The 14,906-nt window shown below is 46.2% G+C and overlaps 1 protein-coding gene across 1 annotated transcript in view; it reads right to left on the bottom strand.

Annotated features, from left to right (window-relative positions):
• NPAS1 (neuronal PAS domain protein 1) overlaps positions 1-14,906 on the bottom strand; it is a 72,688-nt gene that overhangs the window by 15,668 nt on the left and 42,114 nt on the right. The window contains exons 4-8 of the mRNA XM_029619074.1: positions 14,751-14,840; positions 5,794-5,956; positions 4,475-4,587; positions 2,335-2,525; positions 1,163-1,269 (exon numbers count right to left, since the gene is read on the bottom strand). Of these exons, the coding sequence (XP_029474934.1) occupies positions 1,163-1,269; positions 2,335-2,525; positions 4,475-4,587; positions 5,794-5,956; positions 14,751-14,840 (664 nt within the window). The remainder of the gene's footprint in view (positions 1-1,162; positions 1,270-2,334; positions 2,526-4,474; positions 4,588-5,793; positions 5,957-14,750; positions 14,841-14,906) is intronic.

Here is a 14,906-nt window from a genome sequence, read left to right as displayed (position 1 = left end):
GCGTACTTCTGCTCCTGATGAGGTATAAAAGTCTTCATAAATTTCTATTCAGGCCTAGTTCAACTGGGTGAGGGATGCAAGTCGACTGGGGGTCCTGCAGAATGAAGAACCAGATGGGTCTGCATGACCTCGAGATGGTCTGGGCAAACTGGTGGACCAATGGGTAAAACTGAGCAGGCAGGTTTCAAAATCCGCTTCCCTGCACACATTAAAGCCGACAAATCCTTAAGGAAGATATGTGCTTTGCATCTGATTGAGTAACTGCTTAAAATTAGGAGCATGCGTACACGTGGTAGGCTTATTTTAAATCATATATGCATACTTGCGCGCATGATTTAAAATTCCAGCGTATGTTCGCGTGTGTGCCCATAGGCATGTTTATGGGCGCCCGTGCGCTTGTTTTAAAGTTACTGTCGTAATATCTTCCAGGTCAGAGAATCCCCAAATATATATATATATTTTAAATCTCCAGTCCACTTCAAAGGGAACTCGTTCCCCTCATGAGTCTTTCACAGAACTAAAACATGGACACAGCCTTAGATTTCCCTATTCTATTTTCAACCTTATTAATTCCCCATACCATGAAAATTCCTGCATTGTACGTTGCAGTGACTCAAGCAGATTGGTATTAAGAATGAAGATGTCACCAGCAAATGCTTCAGTTTTAAACTCTGACTGACAGTTAAGGTGGGTCAGTCAGAGTCTGAATTCTTATTATTGTCTTTAATATGATTAAGAAGAGGTTCTAAGGACAGAAGCGGCAGGCAGGGGCATCCCTGCCTAGTCCCCCTCTGAAGTTCAGTTTCCTCAGAAAACGTACCATTAGCCACGTTCAGATTATACATATAAAAATATTTCTTGTGCAGTCAGTAAAAATATACAAACACACACACACACAAAAAGGAAAATGCCAGTGCTGCGATGTATCCTAGCCATGTTTTTGTTTACAGTACCTAAGTTATAAGAAGCCATTTGGCGTAGGCCTGCTTCCCACCAGTAATGACACTTCAGAGCAGCAGTTTATTGATGTGGAGTGTTTGCGCTGAAAAATTCATCATTCTTTGCAAGCTAGAGTGACCTCATTCCCCTTCCCCCCCCCCCCCGACCAATTGAAATTCAAGCCACAGCTCACGGAGCGAATAACACGGCCTCTGATGCTTACGGTCTTGGTGGCTCTGACGGATTCCTTCCGCATCCTCCCCGTGAACAAACTGGTAGCAGCTTTTGCCCACAAGCTCTGAGGGGCACAGGTCCATGTAGTCAGAGATCCTGCAGGCAAGAGGAAAGGAAGAGAAAGAAGACAGGAAGAGGGAACGGGAAGAGAAGAAAGGCAGGGAGAAGACAAGGGAAGCATTGAGGAAGAGAGGGAAGCAGGAGTTGGGAGGAAGAAGAGAGAAAACATGATAAAAGTGGAGAGAACAAAGGGACAGAGAAATGGAAAGTGATAAAAATACACAAAAATGACCGAAAAGAGAAGGAGCGGGAGAGCGAGTGGCAGATAGCAATGCGGGGAGATATGTGAGGGAGGGAGGCAGATTGAATAAGAAAATGGGAAGAACGAGGGGGAGGGGTTTAAGGAGATTTTGCACAGCCGTGAGGCAGGCTTCCTTTCTTGTAGCAGGATTTTCAGAGGAGTCCAACACAAAGATGCCCAGCTGAGTAGTGGGATAGGGCCAGCAAGATTTCTGAGATGTCGCTCTTTCTCCCGCCTAATGGTGGCCATACAGCATGGCCAGGGCTTCAGTCGGAGTACCCAAACTACAGCTTCCCTGAGCTGGGGGTGGAGGATCAGAACACTGAGCCGACTTGGGATCAGTTATGAGTTTTTGGGGATCCAAGTCACACCATGCATCCCACCCACCCCCTGAACTCAATGCAAGTTCCCTCACCCAACTCAAGCATGACACGTTTTCAGACGCAGATAAAATCACCAGATTGTTTTTGGCCCAAAAACCAAAATGCTAAATCTACTGGTTTATGGTCAAAAAACAGTTTCACTTTGGTGTGTTGAGTGCATTAGATCTTCACTAGGTACTGATGTATTCTTATAGCCCAGAACTTCATATCCCTAGATGAACTGGGAGTAAATCCAGGACTGGCACAGCCTGTTCCTGCTGACATGGAGCCAGTAACTTGTGGATTATTCATATTTTTATGAGAATATCCACTTATTCCAGGTTAAAATAAAGAGACAAATTTCATGAAATGTGACAATTCCATAGCTGCTTTGGCACAAGGGTAGTTTTCCTACTGCACACATAGGGGCAGAAAACCCAACAATAGACTCCTAGAGGAGTAGGACATACATGGGCTTGAGCACCCCTCCCCACGCACCTGCTCTCACAGTACACAATCTGGAGATCCACGTTGACCCGGAAGACGAACATGTGGCAGTCGATGCGGATCTCACCGAGCATGGATGGCGGCAGGGTGTGGGCCAGGGCCACCAGCCCCAGGACACGACTGAGGGCAGAATGAGCATGGGAGAAGGACTGGAGGCGCAGGCGGCCTGTCACGTGAACTACCTGCAAGATGTAGAGAGACAGGAAGAGAATGTGGGCTCCAAGGTCCTACGTGGGACAAGAGAGCCTCTTGCATTATATCATTATATCATGATGTGTAGGAATGCTACAGGTCGCAAGTCCTGGACACAGTTTCCTGGGTCAGACTTGGAGGATGGTGGCACTTACTAAGAAGAAAACATATCCTGGACCTATCTTTGTCCCAGCTGCCCTATATATACATGTGTGGCTGCTGGACAGCCCAAGGTAAGGTCATCGCTAGCTTCTTCTTGTCAGAATCAGATGATGCCACTCTCTCACACTGCAAGCAAAGAGCTATCATTCTGTTCTTTGTAGGGAAGAAAGATCCAGAACTCTGTGGCAGCAGTGAGCCAGAAATAGGGCTGGAACAGCCAATTCTGGGAAACAGAGCCAGTTGGAGACCCTCACCTGGTCATCAGGTGCCCAGGGATCAGTGCTTTTTCTGCTAAGCAGGGTTCCTACTGCTTAGGCTGGGAGGGTTGCTGAAGTAGTTACACTCACTACCCCAGGTTGAAAGCGAGGGCACTGTGTGGCTGGTCAGTAAACAGCACTGGAAGCAGATCTGGAGAGAGCTAGCCTTACCAGATCTCTTACAGAGAATAAAAAAGTATTTAATTGCATGCAGGTTCCAAATGCATGTTCAAAGCATGTTAAAACATTTATGCAAAGCAGAATAACAAAATATTACATCATAGTTTAAAACAAATTTCAAATAATAAATAATGCATATATATAAAAAAATTCCCATAGAAATATAATATAGAATAAAACAAAACAATATAAATATAGCCATACGCTTTTCACACCTTAACACAACCTTTAAAGCATCTTCAGTCCTAAAACAAAAGCTCCTGCAGAAGCACACATTAAACAATGAAGAATCAAGTTTGTATCCTAATTTTGCACAGATTAGCAAAATGCCCCATTATTTAGTAAAGGCCCATCTAAAAACCAATAGCCCCCAAAACCCCTTATCTTTAATCTCATGCATCTCCCTGGGCAGACAATGCCAAAGAAAAGCCATAGCACATGAGAAAGCTCAACTGTATGTTCGTATCAGACTTGCATTTTTTTTTAAATTTTCAAATATTTTTATTAGAAGATCATATACAACAAAAAACACAAACAAAATAACTGGATGGTTCACAAAAAGAACAGAAGAAATATATCAGAAGAAGGGAGCCCAGACCTTTTTGGACCATTGCAAACAACTCAATCGTTCCGTCGCTGCATTCTCATATTTATAAAATTGAGATACTACATTCCATCATAATTGCAATGAAATACAGTATTATCTTTCCATTGTAACATTAGCAAGTGTAAGGCTCCCAATATCAGAAAATCAAAAAAGGGCATTCTCACTTTTGGATAGTGGATTAGATAGAGTTTGGACCTCCATATAACTTGCAGGAAAGTAAGAATATCTTGAATAGGGAGTATAGCACATATCAGACTTTTATTTTTGATCAAAGGCAATGCCAGCAAATTTTTCTTGCCCCATGTAGGGATAAAGAAAAATGGTATCTTCTAACCAACGGGCCGATTCAGTAAAGTCCGCGGGTAGGCGCTAATTTCTGAAAGCAAAATGTGCTGCTTGGCTGCACATTTTGCTTTGTGAATCGCGCGGGAATATCTAATAGGGCCATCAAAATGCATTTGCACGTTGAGGGCGCTATTAGGTTCAGCGGGTTGGATGCATGTTTTCGGCCCCTTACTGAATAAGGGGTAAGGGAAAACGCATGTCCAATGGCTGGTTAACAGTGCGCTCCGTCGGAGCGCACTGTACTGTATCAGCCCGCAAGTAAAGAGTCTACCTCAGAAAGAGCTGGATACTATAACTATCTCTGACATTCAGATGATGGTTGAATGAGCTAGACAAATAACCTTTATTAAGTTTAACTACTATGGTTGCTATCTAGTCTTTTCATTACCTTGTAGCCAGAAGTCTTCACATGGAGCCCTCGTTTGGTCAGTGTGGATTTCATCCGGATGAAAAAGGACCGATCTAGGTCATCGCATTCAGGAGCCAGGGGACTCCTAGGATCTGAAGTGGACAATTTGATATTTATTTTATTTTTATTTATTTAAAAATGTTTGTATACTTAGTCAAAACGGTTTACAGAGTTAAAACATACATAATCTAAGAATATTCATCAAAAAATAAAACAACAATCTTGAATAAATTAAAAAGACAATCACAGTAAAACAAACAAGGAGTAATAGAATTCGGTTTGGCTTAATTCAAACAGTGTGATAGGAGGGGAAGGAGAGAGGGAGGGAATAAGGAAGAGATAAGGTGGGGGGGGGGGGGGTAGGGAAAGGCAAAGGATAGGAGCACAGTGAATGTCCGGTAAACAATAGTGTAGGAATCCAGATAATGTGTTTGTGAGAGAAGTTTATAGAAAAATCAGTTTGGAGAAGAAACGTTAAAGGCTTTTTGAAACAGATATGTTTTTAAATGTTTCTTAAATTGTTGCGTAGATGATATAAGTCGCAGAGTGGGGTGGATTTTAAATGCCCTGCGCGCATAAATCCGGCCGGATTTACGCGCGCTGAGCCCCGGGACGCGTGTAAGTCCCGGGGCTTTCTAAAAGGGGCGTGTCAGGGGCGTGCCTAAAATGATGCGGCGTTTCGGGGGTGTGATGCGGCGTTGCGGGGGCGGGCCCGGGGGCGTGGTGCCGGCCCGGGGGCGTGGTCGAGGCTCCGGACCAGCCCCTGGGTCGGGTGATGGTGCGCCAGCAGCCCGCTGGCGCACGTAGATTTACGTCTGCTTTTAGTAGGCGTAAATCATGAAACAAAGGTAAGGGGGGGGTTTAGATAGGGCCGGGGGGGGGGGGGGGGGTTAGGGAGGGGAAGGTTGGGGGAGGGCGAAGGAAAGTTCCCTCCGAGACTGCTCCGAAATCGGAGCAGCCTCGGAGGGAACAGGCAGCGCGCGCAGGTATATATAAATAAAATGTATAATCCATTTTCATTATACTTCCTGTTCCTTGTTTATGTTTAAAATGTTATAATGTATTCTTTCTACCCGTTACATGTAAACCGGTGTGATGTTCTTCAAACGTCAGTATAAAAAAAGCTTCAAATAAATAAATAAATGAGGAGATTGGGAACAAGATATGGTGGAAAAAGGGAAGGGGAAGTGCAGTAGGAGAAGGGAGAGTGCACAGCGAGAAGCCAATTCTTGCATGGTTTTAGAATGGCGTTTTTAGATAAGCTCTCAAGTTTCTGAAGAAATAAAAAATATTTTTACCAGGGTCTGAAGCATCATGCAGGGAGGAGGAGGCAATGTAAGAAGCCTTCTGACTGGCAGATGGGGAGCTTTCGGGAGGTAACTTCAATCCCAGCTGCTCTGCAGCCTCAAAGTGGTCTCCAGGGTGAATGTAATCAAACACACTGTTGCCTGTGAGCTCTACCTGCAGAGGGAGAGGAGAGGGTAATACACACAGAGACACTGCTGCCTGTGAGCTCTACCTGCAGAGAGAGGAGAGGGTAATACACACAGAGACACTGCTCCCTGTGAGCTCTACCTGCAGAGAGAGAGGAGAGGGTAATACACACAGAGACACTGCTGCCTGTGAGCTCTACCTGCAGAGAGAGAGGAGAGGGTAGTACACACAGACACACTGCTGCCTGTGAGCTCTACCTGCAGAGAGAGAGAGAGGAGAGGGTAATACACACAGACACACTGCTGCCTGTGAGCTGTACCTGCAGAGAGAGAGGAAAGGGTAGTACACACAGACACACTGCTGCTTGTGAGCTCTACTTGCAGAGAGAGAGAGGAGAGTGTAATATACACAGAGACACTGCTCCCTGTGAGCTCTACCTGCAGAGAGAGAGGAGAGGGTAATACACACAGAGACACTGCTCCCTGTGAGCTCTACCTGCAGAGAGAGAGAGGAGAGGGTAATACACACAGACACACTGCTCCCTGTGAGCTGTACCTGCAGAGAGAGAGGAGAGGGTAATACACACATAGGCATAGGCAGTACCAAGGTGAATCAAAAGCTTTAATTCATTACTAGGAGTGGTGAGAGGGCCCACACATTCCATCTGCCCCTGTAAAATGATATAAAGTCAGGGTGGTTCCAGCCCTTTCATCTGCCAAATGATCAGCCCCTCTGGTTGTACCTGGATTGTGGTATCAGATGACATAGCTCATATAACAGTTTCAGCTGGTAAACATCTCATCATGTTAAAATATCTTATTTCAGGGTTCCCTGAAGGGAGGGGGCGGTGGCAGAGGAAATTACTTTCAAGACCCTTGCATTGCTTTCCCATTAAGTCCCATACAGGCCGATTCAATAAAAGTTGTGGGAGAGCCGGCGAGCGCCCGCTCTCCCGACACGCGCACAGGCCACTCTCCTGTGCACGCGATTCAGGAGGGAACAACATGCAAATGAAGGCCCGTGGTAAAAGGAGCGGCGGCTGTCAGTGGGTTTGACAGCCGATACTCAATTTTACCAGCGTTAGTTCTCGAACCCGCTGACAGCCACAGGTTCGGAAAACAGAGTCGTCAAAATTGAGCGCCGTCTTCCAACCCGCGGGCCTCAGGCAGATTTTTACATTATTTTTTCTTGTGGGGCCTCTGACTTAACATCGCTATGATATTAAGTTGGAGGGTGTACAGAAAAGTGGCCAAACACGGGCTAACTGTGCTCCGCCGGAGTGCACTGTACTGTATCGACCTGATAGTAATATAGTGTGGTAAAGCCTCCAGTTTGGCCAGTAGATGTCACTAAATCCCTGCATTGATTACTCTAACATGAACCATCCATCCCCAATCAGCTCTTCACACTTGGAGGGCTGTGATTGGATACCTCAATTCTATTTAGCCCAGTCATTTTAGAACACGTTGGGATCAGTTTGAGGAAGCCATTGGACGGTAAGGATGTTTAAATGTTTACTCTGGTGAGGCCTCCCACTTCATCCAAATGCAGTGTCAGTTAGAAGTGACAGCTCATCATGCACTCCCTGCCAGAGGGTCCTTCTCCTACTAAGTTGCAGTGAGATAGATTTTTATGCCTGATACCCTTTTGGGGTAAAAGGTCTCTCGACAAGGGACCAAAAACTTGTGAGCCTACTCAAAACCCTAGGTGGGCAAGTACCAGTGATGGATCCTGCTGCAAGAGACAGTGAGGGCAGATGGTGTATCCAGTTTAATCTTTAGAAGTATTGTTTGGATCTGAACAAAGTGATGACGTTTTTGGATCCCCCCCTCCCCACTGGGATTGCAGTGCTGAGGTAAACTGATTCCACTTGACTTTTCCCCCATGAGAAGTCCCCTCAGAAATATCAACTAAAGAAGGAAGAACAAGATTGGGAGATCCCAGCTGGATCTCCACCATGGGATCAGGATGGGCTGGGTTTCCGAAAAGAAGATGACCTGATAGGATTTTTTGCTGTGAAGTTGGAGACCCCTCCCACTAGGATTCCTGGATAGCCACTGGGTAAACTTTGTGCATTAAATATCACAATGGATCTCTAAGCATATGCGGGAGTAGATAGTCTATCTACTCCCGCAAATGCTACCTGAAGATACACCTCGTTCAAGATTATATGTTAAAGTTAACATCTGATTGTTTCAGTTAAAGTTATATGTTAAAGTTATCATTTGATTGTTTTTTTGTATCTCGTTGTTTAACATGTAAACCGGAGTGAAGGCCTCCATCAATACTTCGGTACATAAAAAACCTATAAATAAATGAATAAATAAATAAATAACCAGAGGTCTAAATAAAGGACACCTACCTTCAGAGTAAAAATATTCATGTACCATCAGTCAAATTTAACTTCACTCTTATGGACAAATGGATTTAAAGATTACCAATCAGTAAACTTTATTTTAACACCCAGATCCCGGTCCTGTCTGATTTATCATAGCCTCTCACCCCATGGGAAGCATCTACATTATTTAAACACACCGTGTTGGTCTGGGTCATAAGCAAGAGCTTTCCCCCATAAAAAGAATCCCCCCAGGATTAAGAGTCAAGCATGGGAGTAAATTTGCTAGCTGGAGCAAACCTGAAGAAAAATAAATTTGTTTGTGTGCCCTTGGGATTAAAAACCCTGCTAAGGGTAACAGTAATGACAGTAGAAAAAGACCATCTGGTCCATCCAGTCTGCTCAGCAAGTTTCCTATGGTTGTAACTGCTGCTCCATGCAGGTTACCCCCAAGCCTTGTGTTAAGGACAATAACCAAACAACTTTCAAACCCATAACAAAATTACTTGTTGAGAGCATGGACGGATGCTCGAGAGTGTGAGCCCCTGTGCTGCAGTGTGACCTGTACAACCACGGGGCTGGCTGTGATCCACACCACTGGCAGGCAAATGCATCTGGGCACAGGCTGACTAGAGCCACAGGTAAAGCAGCAGCAGGGTGGACCTCCCTGCCCCCACTGACAGGCAGTATGGCAGGGAGCATCCTCATCTTGAAAAAGGAACGGGGACGAATGCCAAGGAGCCGAGCTGAAGCTTCTGCCAGTAGTCAGAAAGTGCAGCAGCACCAAGAAAGCCCTTCCTCAGAGGAGTGGAGTCTGGAAGATAAAGAGAGGGCTGGGGGCCTGTTGTGATCTGCTATGCTGATGGGAGGAGCAAGCAGATGGGAGGAGCAATCTGATAGGATCTACTCCTCCAGAGGGGAGGAGTTAGCAATCTGTTACAGATCTGCTAGGGAGTTGGCAATCTATTATGATATAGACTGCTGAGTTGGCAATCTGTACCAGCGGAGTGCTAGAGAGGGTGCTCAGCTGGACAGGAATGTAAATAGGTGAATCCTTGGGCCGATGGCAGATGACAGCGCCCTATCCTGAGAGGGACCACTGGCTAGGCTTGAGTGTGGAGACAGACACAGATAGTTCTTTTATTAGACAGGTAGTAGAACCACCAGAGGTGGCAGTAGTGAGCTGATATGCCCAGCAGGGCTGAAGTCCCTCAGATACTGGAACTGCGATCCCAGGGTTGCTGAGCTGTAAAGAGACTGTAGATAGTGGGTAGACAGGGTATGCTGTTATACATAGCCAGTACTTAGATGATAACTCACATAAGGTTTTGAGAAAGCTCAGTAGCTGGAAAGGGTTAGGCCCTCGAGGAGCGAGTACCTGGTTCCAGGGAAAGCTCTGAGAGAGCGGTGGTAACTTACAATTGTCTGTATCTGTGATGGCTTCTAGACAGTAGAGAATCTTCAGAGTGTTTAGGAACATGGGCCCTCGAGGAGCGAGTACCGGTTCCTATCTGTAATCTGAAATAGTAACTCACAAATGTCTATATCTGTAATAGCTTCCAGGCAGTGGAGAATCTTCAGAGTGTTCAGGAACATGGGCCCTCGAGGAGCGAATGCCCGTTCCTATATGCCATCTGAAATAGAGAAAAGAGAGCGAGGCCCCCAAGGAGGCAGAGTTGCCTAGAGAGAAGCGGGTCCAGATGAATCCCCGCAATCAATCCTTGCTAACTCAATTTGTTAGCGAAAGTAAAGACCTTTTATGTTGGAAGCGGATGACGTCAATACAGGGGGACGCCCCTGAGGTTCGCGCCCTTGCTGGTACATACTTCGGAGCACGCGCGGGCGTGCCCTACGTCATCAGGAACATGGCGGATCCACAGCGTCGAGCCAGCCCGGGGACGCCGGGGAGAAGCGGCATGGAGACGCCGCGGCAGCAAGCCGTCCATCAGGCCCGGAGGGAGTCGCCACACAGGTAGAGAGGGTGGAGCGAGGGCGAAGAGCAGGCACGAACGCAACAGGGCCTAGGGAGAGGAGAGTAAAGGGGAGGAGAAGAGGACCCTAAAGTGGGGAGAAGAGAAGAGGGAGACTGGAGGAAGGGAGAGAGAGAACTGCACCTGAGCTGGTAGAGGGGGAGCATGTACAAAAGAGAAAGAGAGGACAGTGTGGGGGTAGGGCAGGGGGTGTGCATGCTTAAGGGAAGAAGTACACTCACCGGGTACTCGCCCCCCCCCCACCAACAAAAAATATCAAAACAAACTAATTATTAGGGGAGGACCCCATGGCGAGTGCATTTCATCCCTGATGATTAAGTCATGGAGGCCTTTATCAAACCTTGACCAGGTAAATTATCTTACCAGAGTAAAACAAATTCTGATAATAAGGGTTTATAATGCTCTTATCTTGCAAACAGGTTCTCAGCACAAGAACCAATGAGATCTCACTCCAGGCATGACAATTTGTACTATCCATGCCTTCTTTCCCAAGAAATGCAGGTGCGTACACCCCTGTCATTCAAGAACCATGTCATACTGCCGCAGCCACCCACAACCTGGCCGCTCAGCACTAAACAACTGCCGCAGACCACCGGCACCACCATTCAGTGACTCAGAGGATTGGGGTCCTTGCGCTGTACCCTCCCCCTTTCGAGGAGCGGGGCACCAGGCCTTTTCTTTTTTATTGGAATGTGACGGGGAGAGACAGACAGAAAGTGCCTGTTATTATGTAGGGTTGCGCACGACACGGAGAAAACAGCTTTCCTGTAACTGAAAACCAACTAATCTCCAGCAAAACACATTCCAAATAAAAAAAAACACAAAAAAGCCCCAGAACCTCATGAAACAGCAGCCCTATTTTTTTTTTTTTTTTCAGATTTCCTGGAACTTGGCTATTCACATTTAAAGCAGAGTGGATAAGGGAAACACAGCAAAAGGAGGTGGCGACTTTGGCTTCTGCTGAAAGAGTCCATTGTTCCTGGACAGAGAACGCGGGAGAAAGCCAGTCAGTAACATCTTTCAAGCCTCCCCCCCCCCCCCCCCCCTGCCTCGCCAAGCCCAATCTTCGCTCTGGACGACGATGTTAAAAGTCCCCGGGTTTTCAACAACCGCAGGGGAACAGAACAAGAATCTGTGGGATCTCACAATGGTCAACATGCTTCTTTTCTCTCTTTATACAATCAAGGAGACTGACTGACTGGCAGGAGGTGTCTCATCGGGAAATAAACGCCCAAATGACTCGCAACGAAAAGGAGAAGGCAAAAAAAAAAAAAAAATCCAAAAACAGGCCCATAGGAGCTTAAACAGTAGAGCTACAGTTGTCTCAAACTCAGTGCCTGCATCCCTCCATGACCATCCAACTCCTAGCTCTGCAGCTAAACGGCCTAAACCAGGGGTGGCCAACTCCGGTCCTCGAGCACACACAGACAGGCCAGGTTTTCAGGGTCTCCATAATGAATATGCATGATATAGATTTGCATGCACTGCCTCCATTGTAATGCAAATCTATCTCATGCATATTCATTGTGGATATCCTGAAAACCTGGCCTGTCTGTGGCTCTCGAGGACTGGAGTTGGCCACTCCTGGCCTAAACAATAAACCCGGGCATAAGAGTTATACACACAGAGGAGAATAGGGAGAATTTTGAGTGGATATTATTTGCTGAAACCCCCCAGAACATCAGATCAGGAGCTCTCCTGTGATGGCAATGAAACACCAGTTTGCTCAATTAAACACGAGAAGAATGTAAGATGGTTAAGAAGGTCCCATGGTTTGCCACTTCCTACCCTTGACTCCACAGATGGGGGTCACCAGATGGCTCCAGATCATTGGGGGCCCGGCTCAAGCACTTGATTTTGACCTCCGTGGTCTGGCAGTCCACTAAATGGTGAGGTTTAGCTGGAGTCCATCCACTGGGGAATTTTAACTCTTATGGATGAGACTCCTGTAGTAAACTCCTCTGCCCATATCCTAACCCTCCTCCACCACCACCACCCCACTGCAAAATCAATTCCCTTCTTAATGCAATCATCAATTACACAACACAGGGAAAAGGCTTTGCTCGTAGGAGAGATAATTACTGCTATTAATTATTCAGGCAGTAATGACCAAAATGTAAAAGCGAAAGGCAAGAGGCGAAAGCTTTCTGTCACAGCTGTGAGTGGTTAAAGCCCTGGTACTAAGCTGTTTTTCTTCAGAACATCACCTTTCCTGTTTCCTGGTCAGATTTCCTCCACTTTTTTTGGTCTTATTTTCTGGTTCTCCTTTCTTTTTTGTCCTAATATGTTTTATTTCTTATACTATGTGCCTGCCTTTTATTTGGAATAAATGACCATCTCAATCATGACCACATTCCATTTTCCAAAATCTCCTTCAGCAAGATCCATTTTTTCAGCTGTCTGTGCGGTGTTTAACACTTGCATGGAGTTTCTGATGCACTTAGATATTTTTATTGAATAAAGATGAAGATCCACTCTTCAGCTGTCCCTGCTGTATTCATGCTTTACGTGCATCAGTGTGATGCTTGCATGCAGTGACGGATTTAGGATTTGACACCCCAAGGCACTGTTGGTGCTAATGTGCCTTGCACCCCCCGACAAGGGACAATAGAGCAGAAGGTATAAGACACTGGTTTTTTGCTCTGCTCTTTCTGATTCAGGCTTATCTTCTCCCCTAGGGGAGGCGGGATCAGAACATAAGACAGGCCATACTGGGTCAGACCAAGGGTCCATGAAGCCCAGCATCCTGTGTCCAACAGTGGCCAGACCAAATCATAAGTACTTGGCAAGTACCCAATCATTAAATAGATCCCAAGCTACTATTCCTTATTGATTAATAGCATTTATGGACTACGCTAGGAACTTATCCAAACCTCTTTTAAACTCAGTTACACTAACTGCCATAACCATATCTCTGGCAATGCATTGAGTGAAAAAAAATCTTCTCCAATTTGTTTTAAATGAGCTACTTGCTAACTTCATGGAATGCCTCCTAATCCTTTTATTGTCTGAGAGAATAAATATCAATTTACATTTACCTGTTCAAGTCCTTCCATGATTTTGTAGACTTCTATCATATCCCCCCCCCCCCCCCCACACACACACACACACACACCCCACCACCACCACCATCAGTCGTGTCTTCTCCAAACTGAACAGCCCTAACCTCTTCAGCCTTTCCTCATAGGGGAGCTGTTCCATCCCCTTTATCATTTTGGTTGCCCTTCTCTGTACCTTCTCCAGTGCATCTCTATATTTTTTGAGATGCGGTGCCAGAATTGTACACAGTATTCAAGGTGCGGTCTCACCATGGAGTGATACAGAGGCATTATGACATCCCCTGTTTTATTTTCCATTCCCTTCCTAATAATTCCGAACATTTTGTTTGCTTTTTTGACCTCCACAGCACACTGAACAGAGTGGCTTTTCTTTGCTCCCTGCTGTCTACTGAGGCTCACCCTTCTCTTCCTGTTCCCTGTAGAGACCAGGAGGGGATAGGATGGAATAGGGAATAGACCAGTTTGTCTCTGCTCTGTCTCTTCCAGCCTCACTCATCTCTTCCAGTTCTCTGCACCGGGTGGGGGGAGTGAGATTCAGAATAGCAGGGAGACAGAAAATCTTATGTGGGCCTGCTGCCCCCACAGACTTTTGCTGCCCTAGGCACAGGCCTAGTGTGCCTTTTGGGAAATATAGGCCTGCCTGCATGGGACTCTGATGAAGAGCCACTCTTCAGCTGTCTGTGCTGTATTCATGCTTTACATGTAGCAGTTCTCCAGCTATCTAGCGACTGCTGAATGTAACTGGATATTCAGCAACCGCTAGATAACCAGATAAGTACTACTTATCTGGCTATCGAGTGCTGAACTCGCTTTGAATTTCGGGCCCATATGTCTAGATTTAGGACTCATGACTGGAGGGTTTCAGAGGTACTCTTGGGGCAATGCCCTGGCCTGAGCACCATCACTGCAATGACCAGACTAGTGGGGGAGAGGATCTATTAAAACAGGGGAACAATCCCCAAGTATTTGAGATTGAAGACTCTTGGTGCCAGAATTCAAGCAATGGACTGAGGTGGAAGGAGGAACTACAGGTTAAAAACAAAAATCAGAATGAATAGGAAAATTAATTAATCTGTTTGTATCATCAGGGAACCTTCAAAAATGGCCTCTCTCCTTACGCCACTTCACCCAGCTCTCATCAGGGAGCCATCAAACATGGCCTCTCTCCTTACACCTCCTCACCCTCACTCCTCGGGGGGGGGGCCTTCATGCCCAACCTCTCTCTTTTTTCATCCCCATCCAGCTCTCCACAGGCATGATGGTTCCCTGAGGAGATCCAGATGAGAGGATAAATAAACCTACAACCCCTATCCCCCTCCTCAAAATATTTCTGGTTTCTGGTGGTGTGATATTCTCCTCGTTCTCGCTAGTGCATTAGACAGTGAATGTGGGTGAACCTCACGTGTCAGTGTGTGTTCATCAAGGAGGTGTCTCACCTGTGACAGCCCGAGGTAGATGGACACGGTCTCAGAGATGTAGAGAAACTTCCCCTCCTGGCTCAGCGCAAACACGAAACCATCCAAAGACTGCGGGAAGCCGAGGAGAGAAAAGAAGGGCAGGCTTTACTATCCTGAGCATGCATCGAGAGGCCA

This window comes from Rhinatrema bivittatum, chromosome 11 (genome assembly GCF_901001135.1).
Source record: "Rhinatrema bivittatum chromosome 11, aRhiBiv1.1, whole genome shotgun sequence".
In the NCBI taxonomy this organism is placed as follows: domain Eukaryota; kingdom Metazoa; phylum Chordata; class Amphibia; order Gymnophiona; family Rhinatrematidae; genus Rhinatrema; species Rhinatrema bivittatum.
Note: the sequence above shows the minus strand (reverse complement) of the source record. Positions and strands in the feature narration are given on the sequence as shown.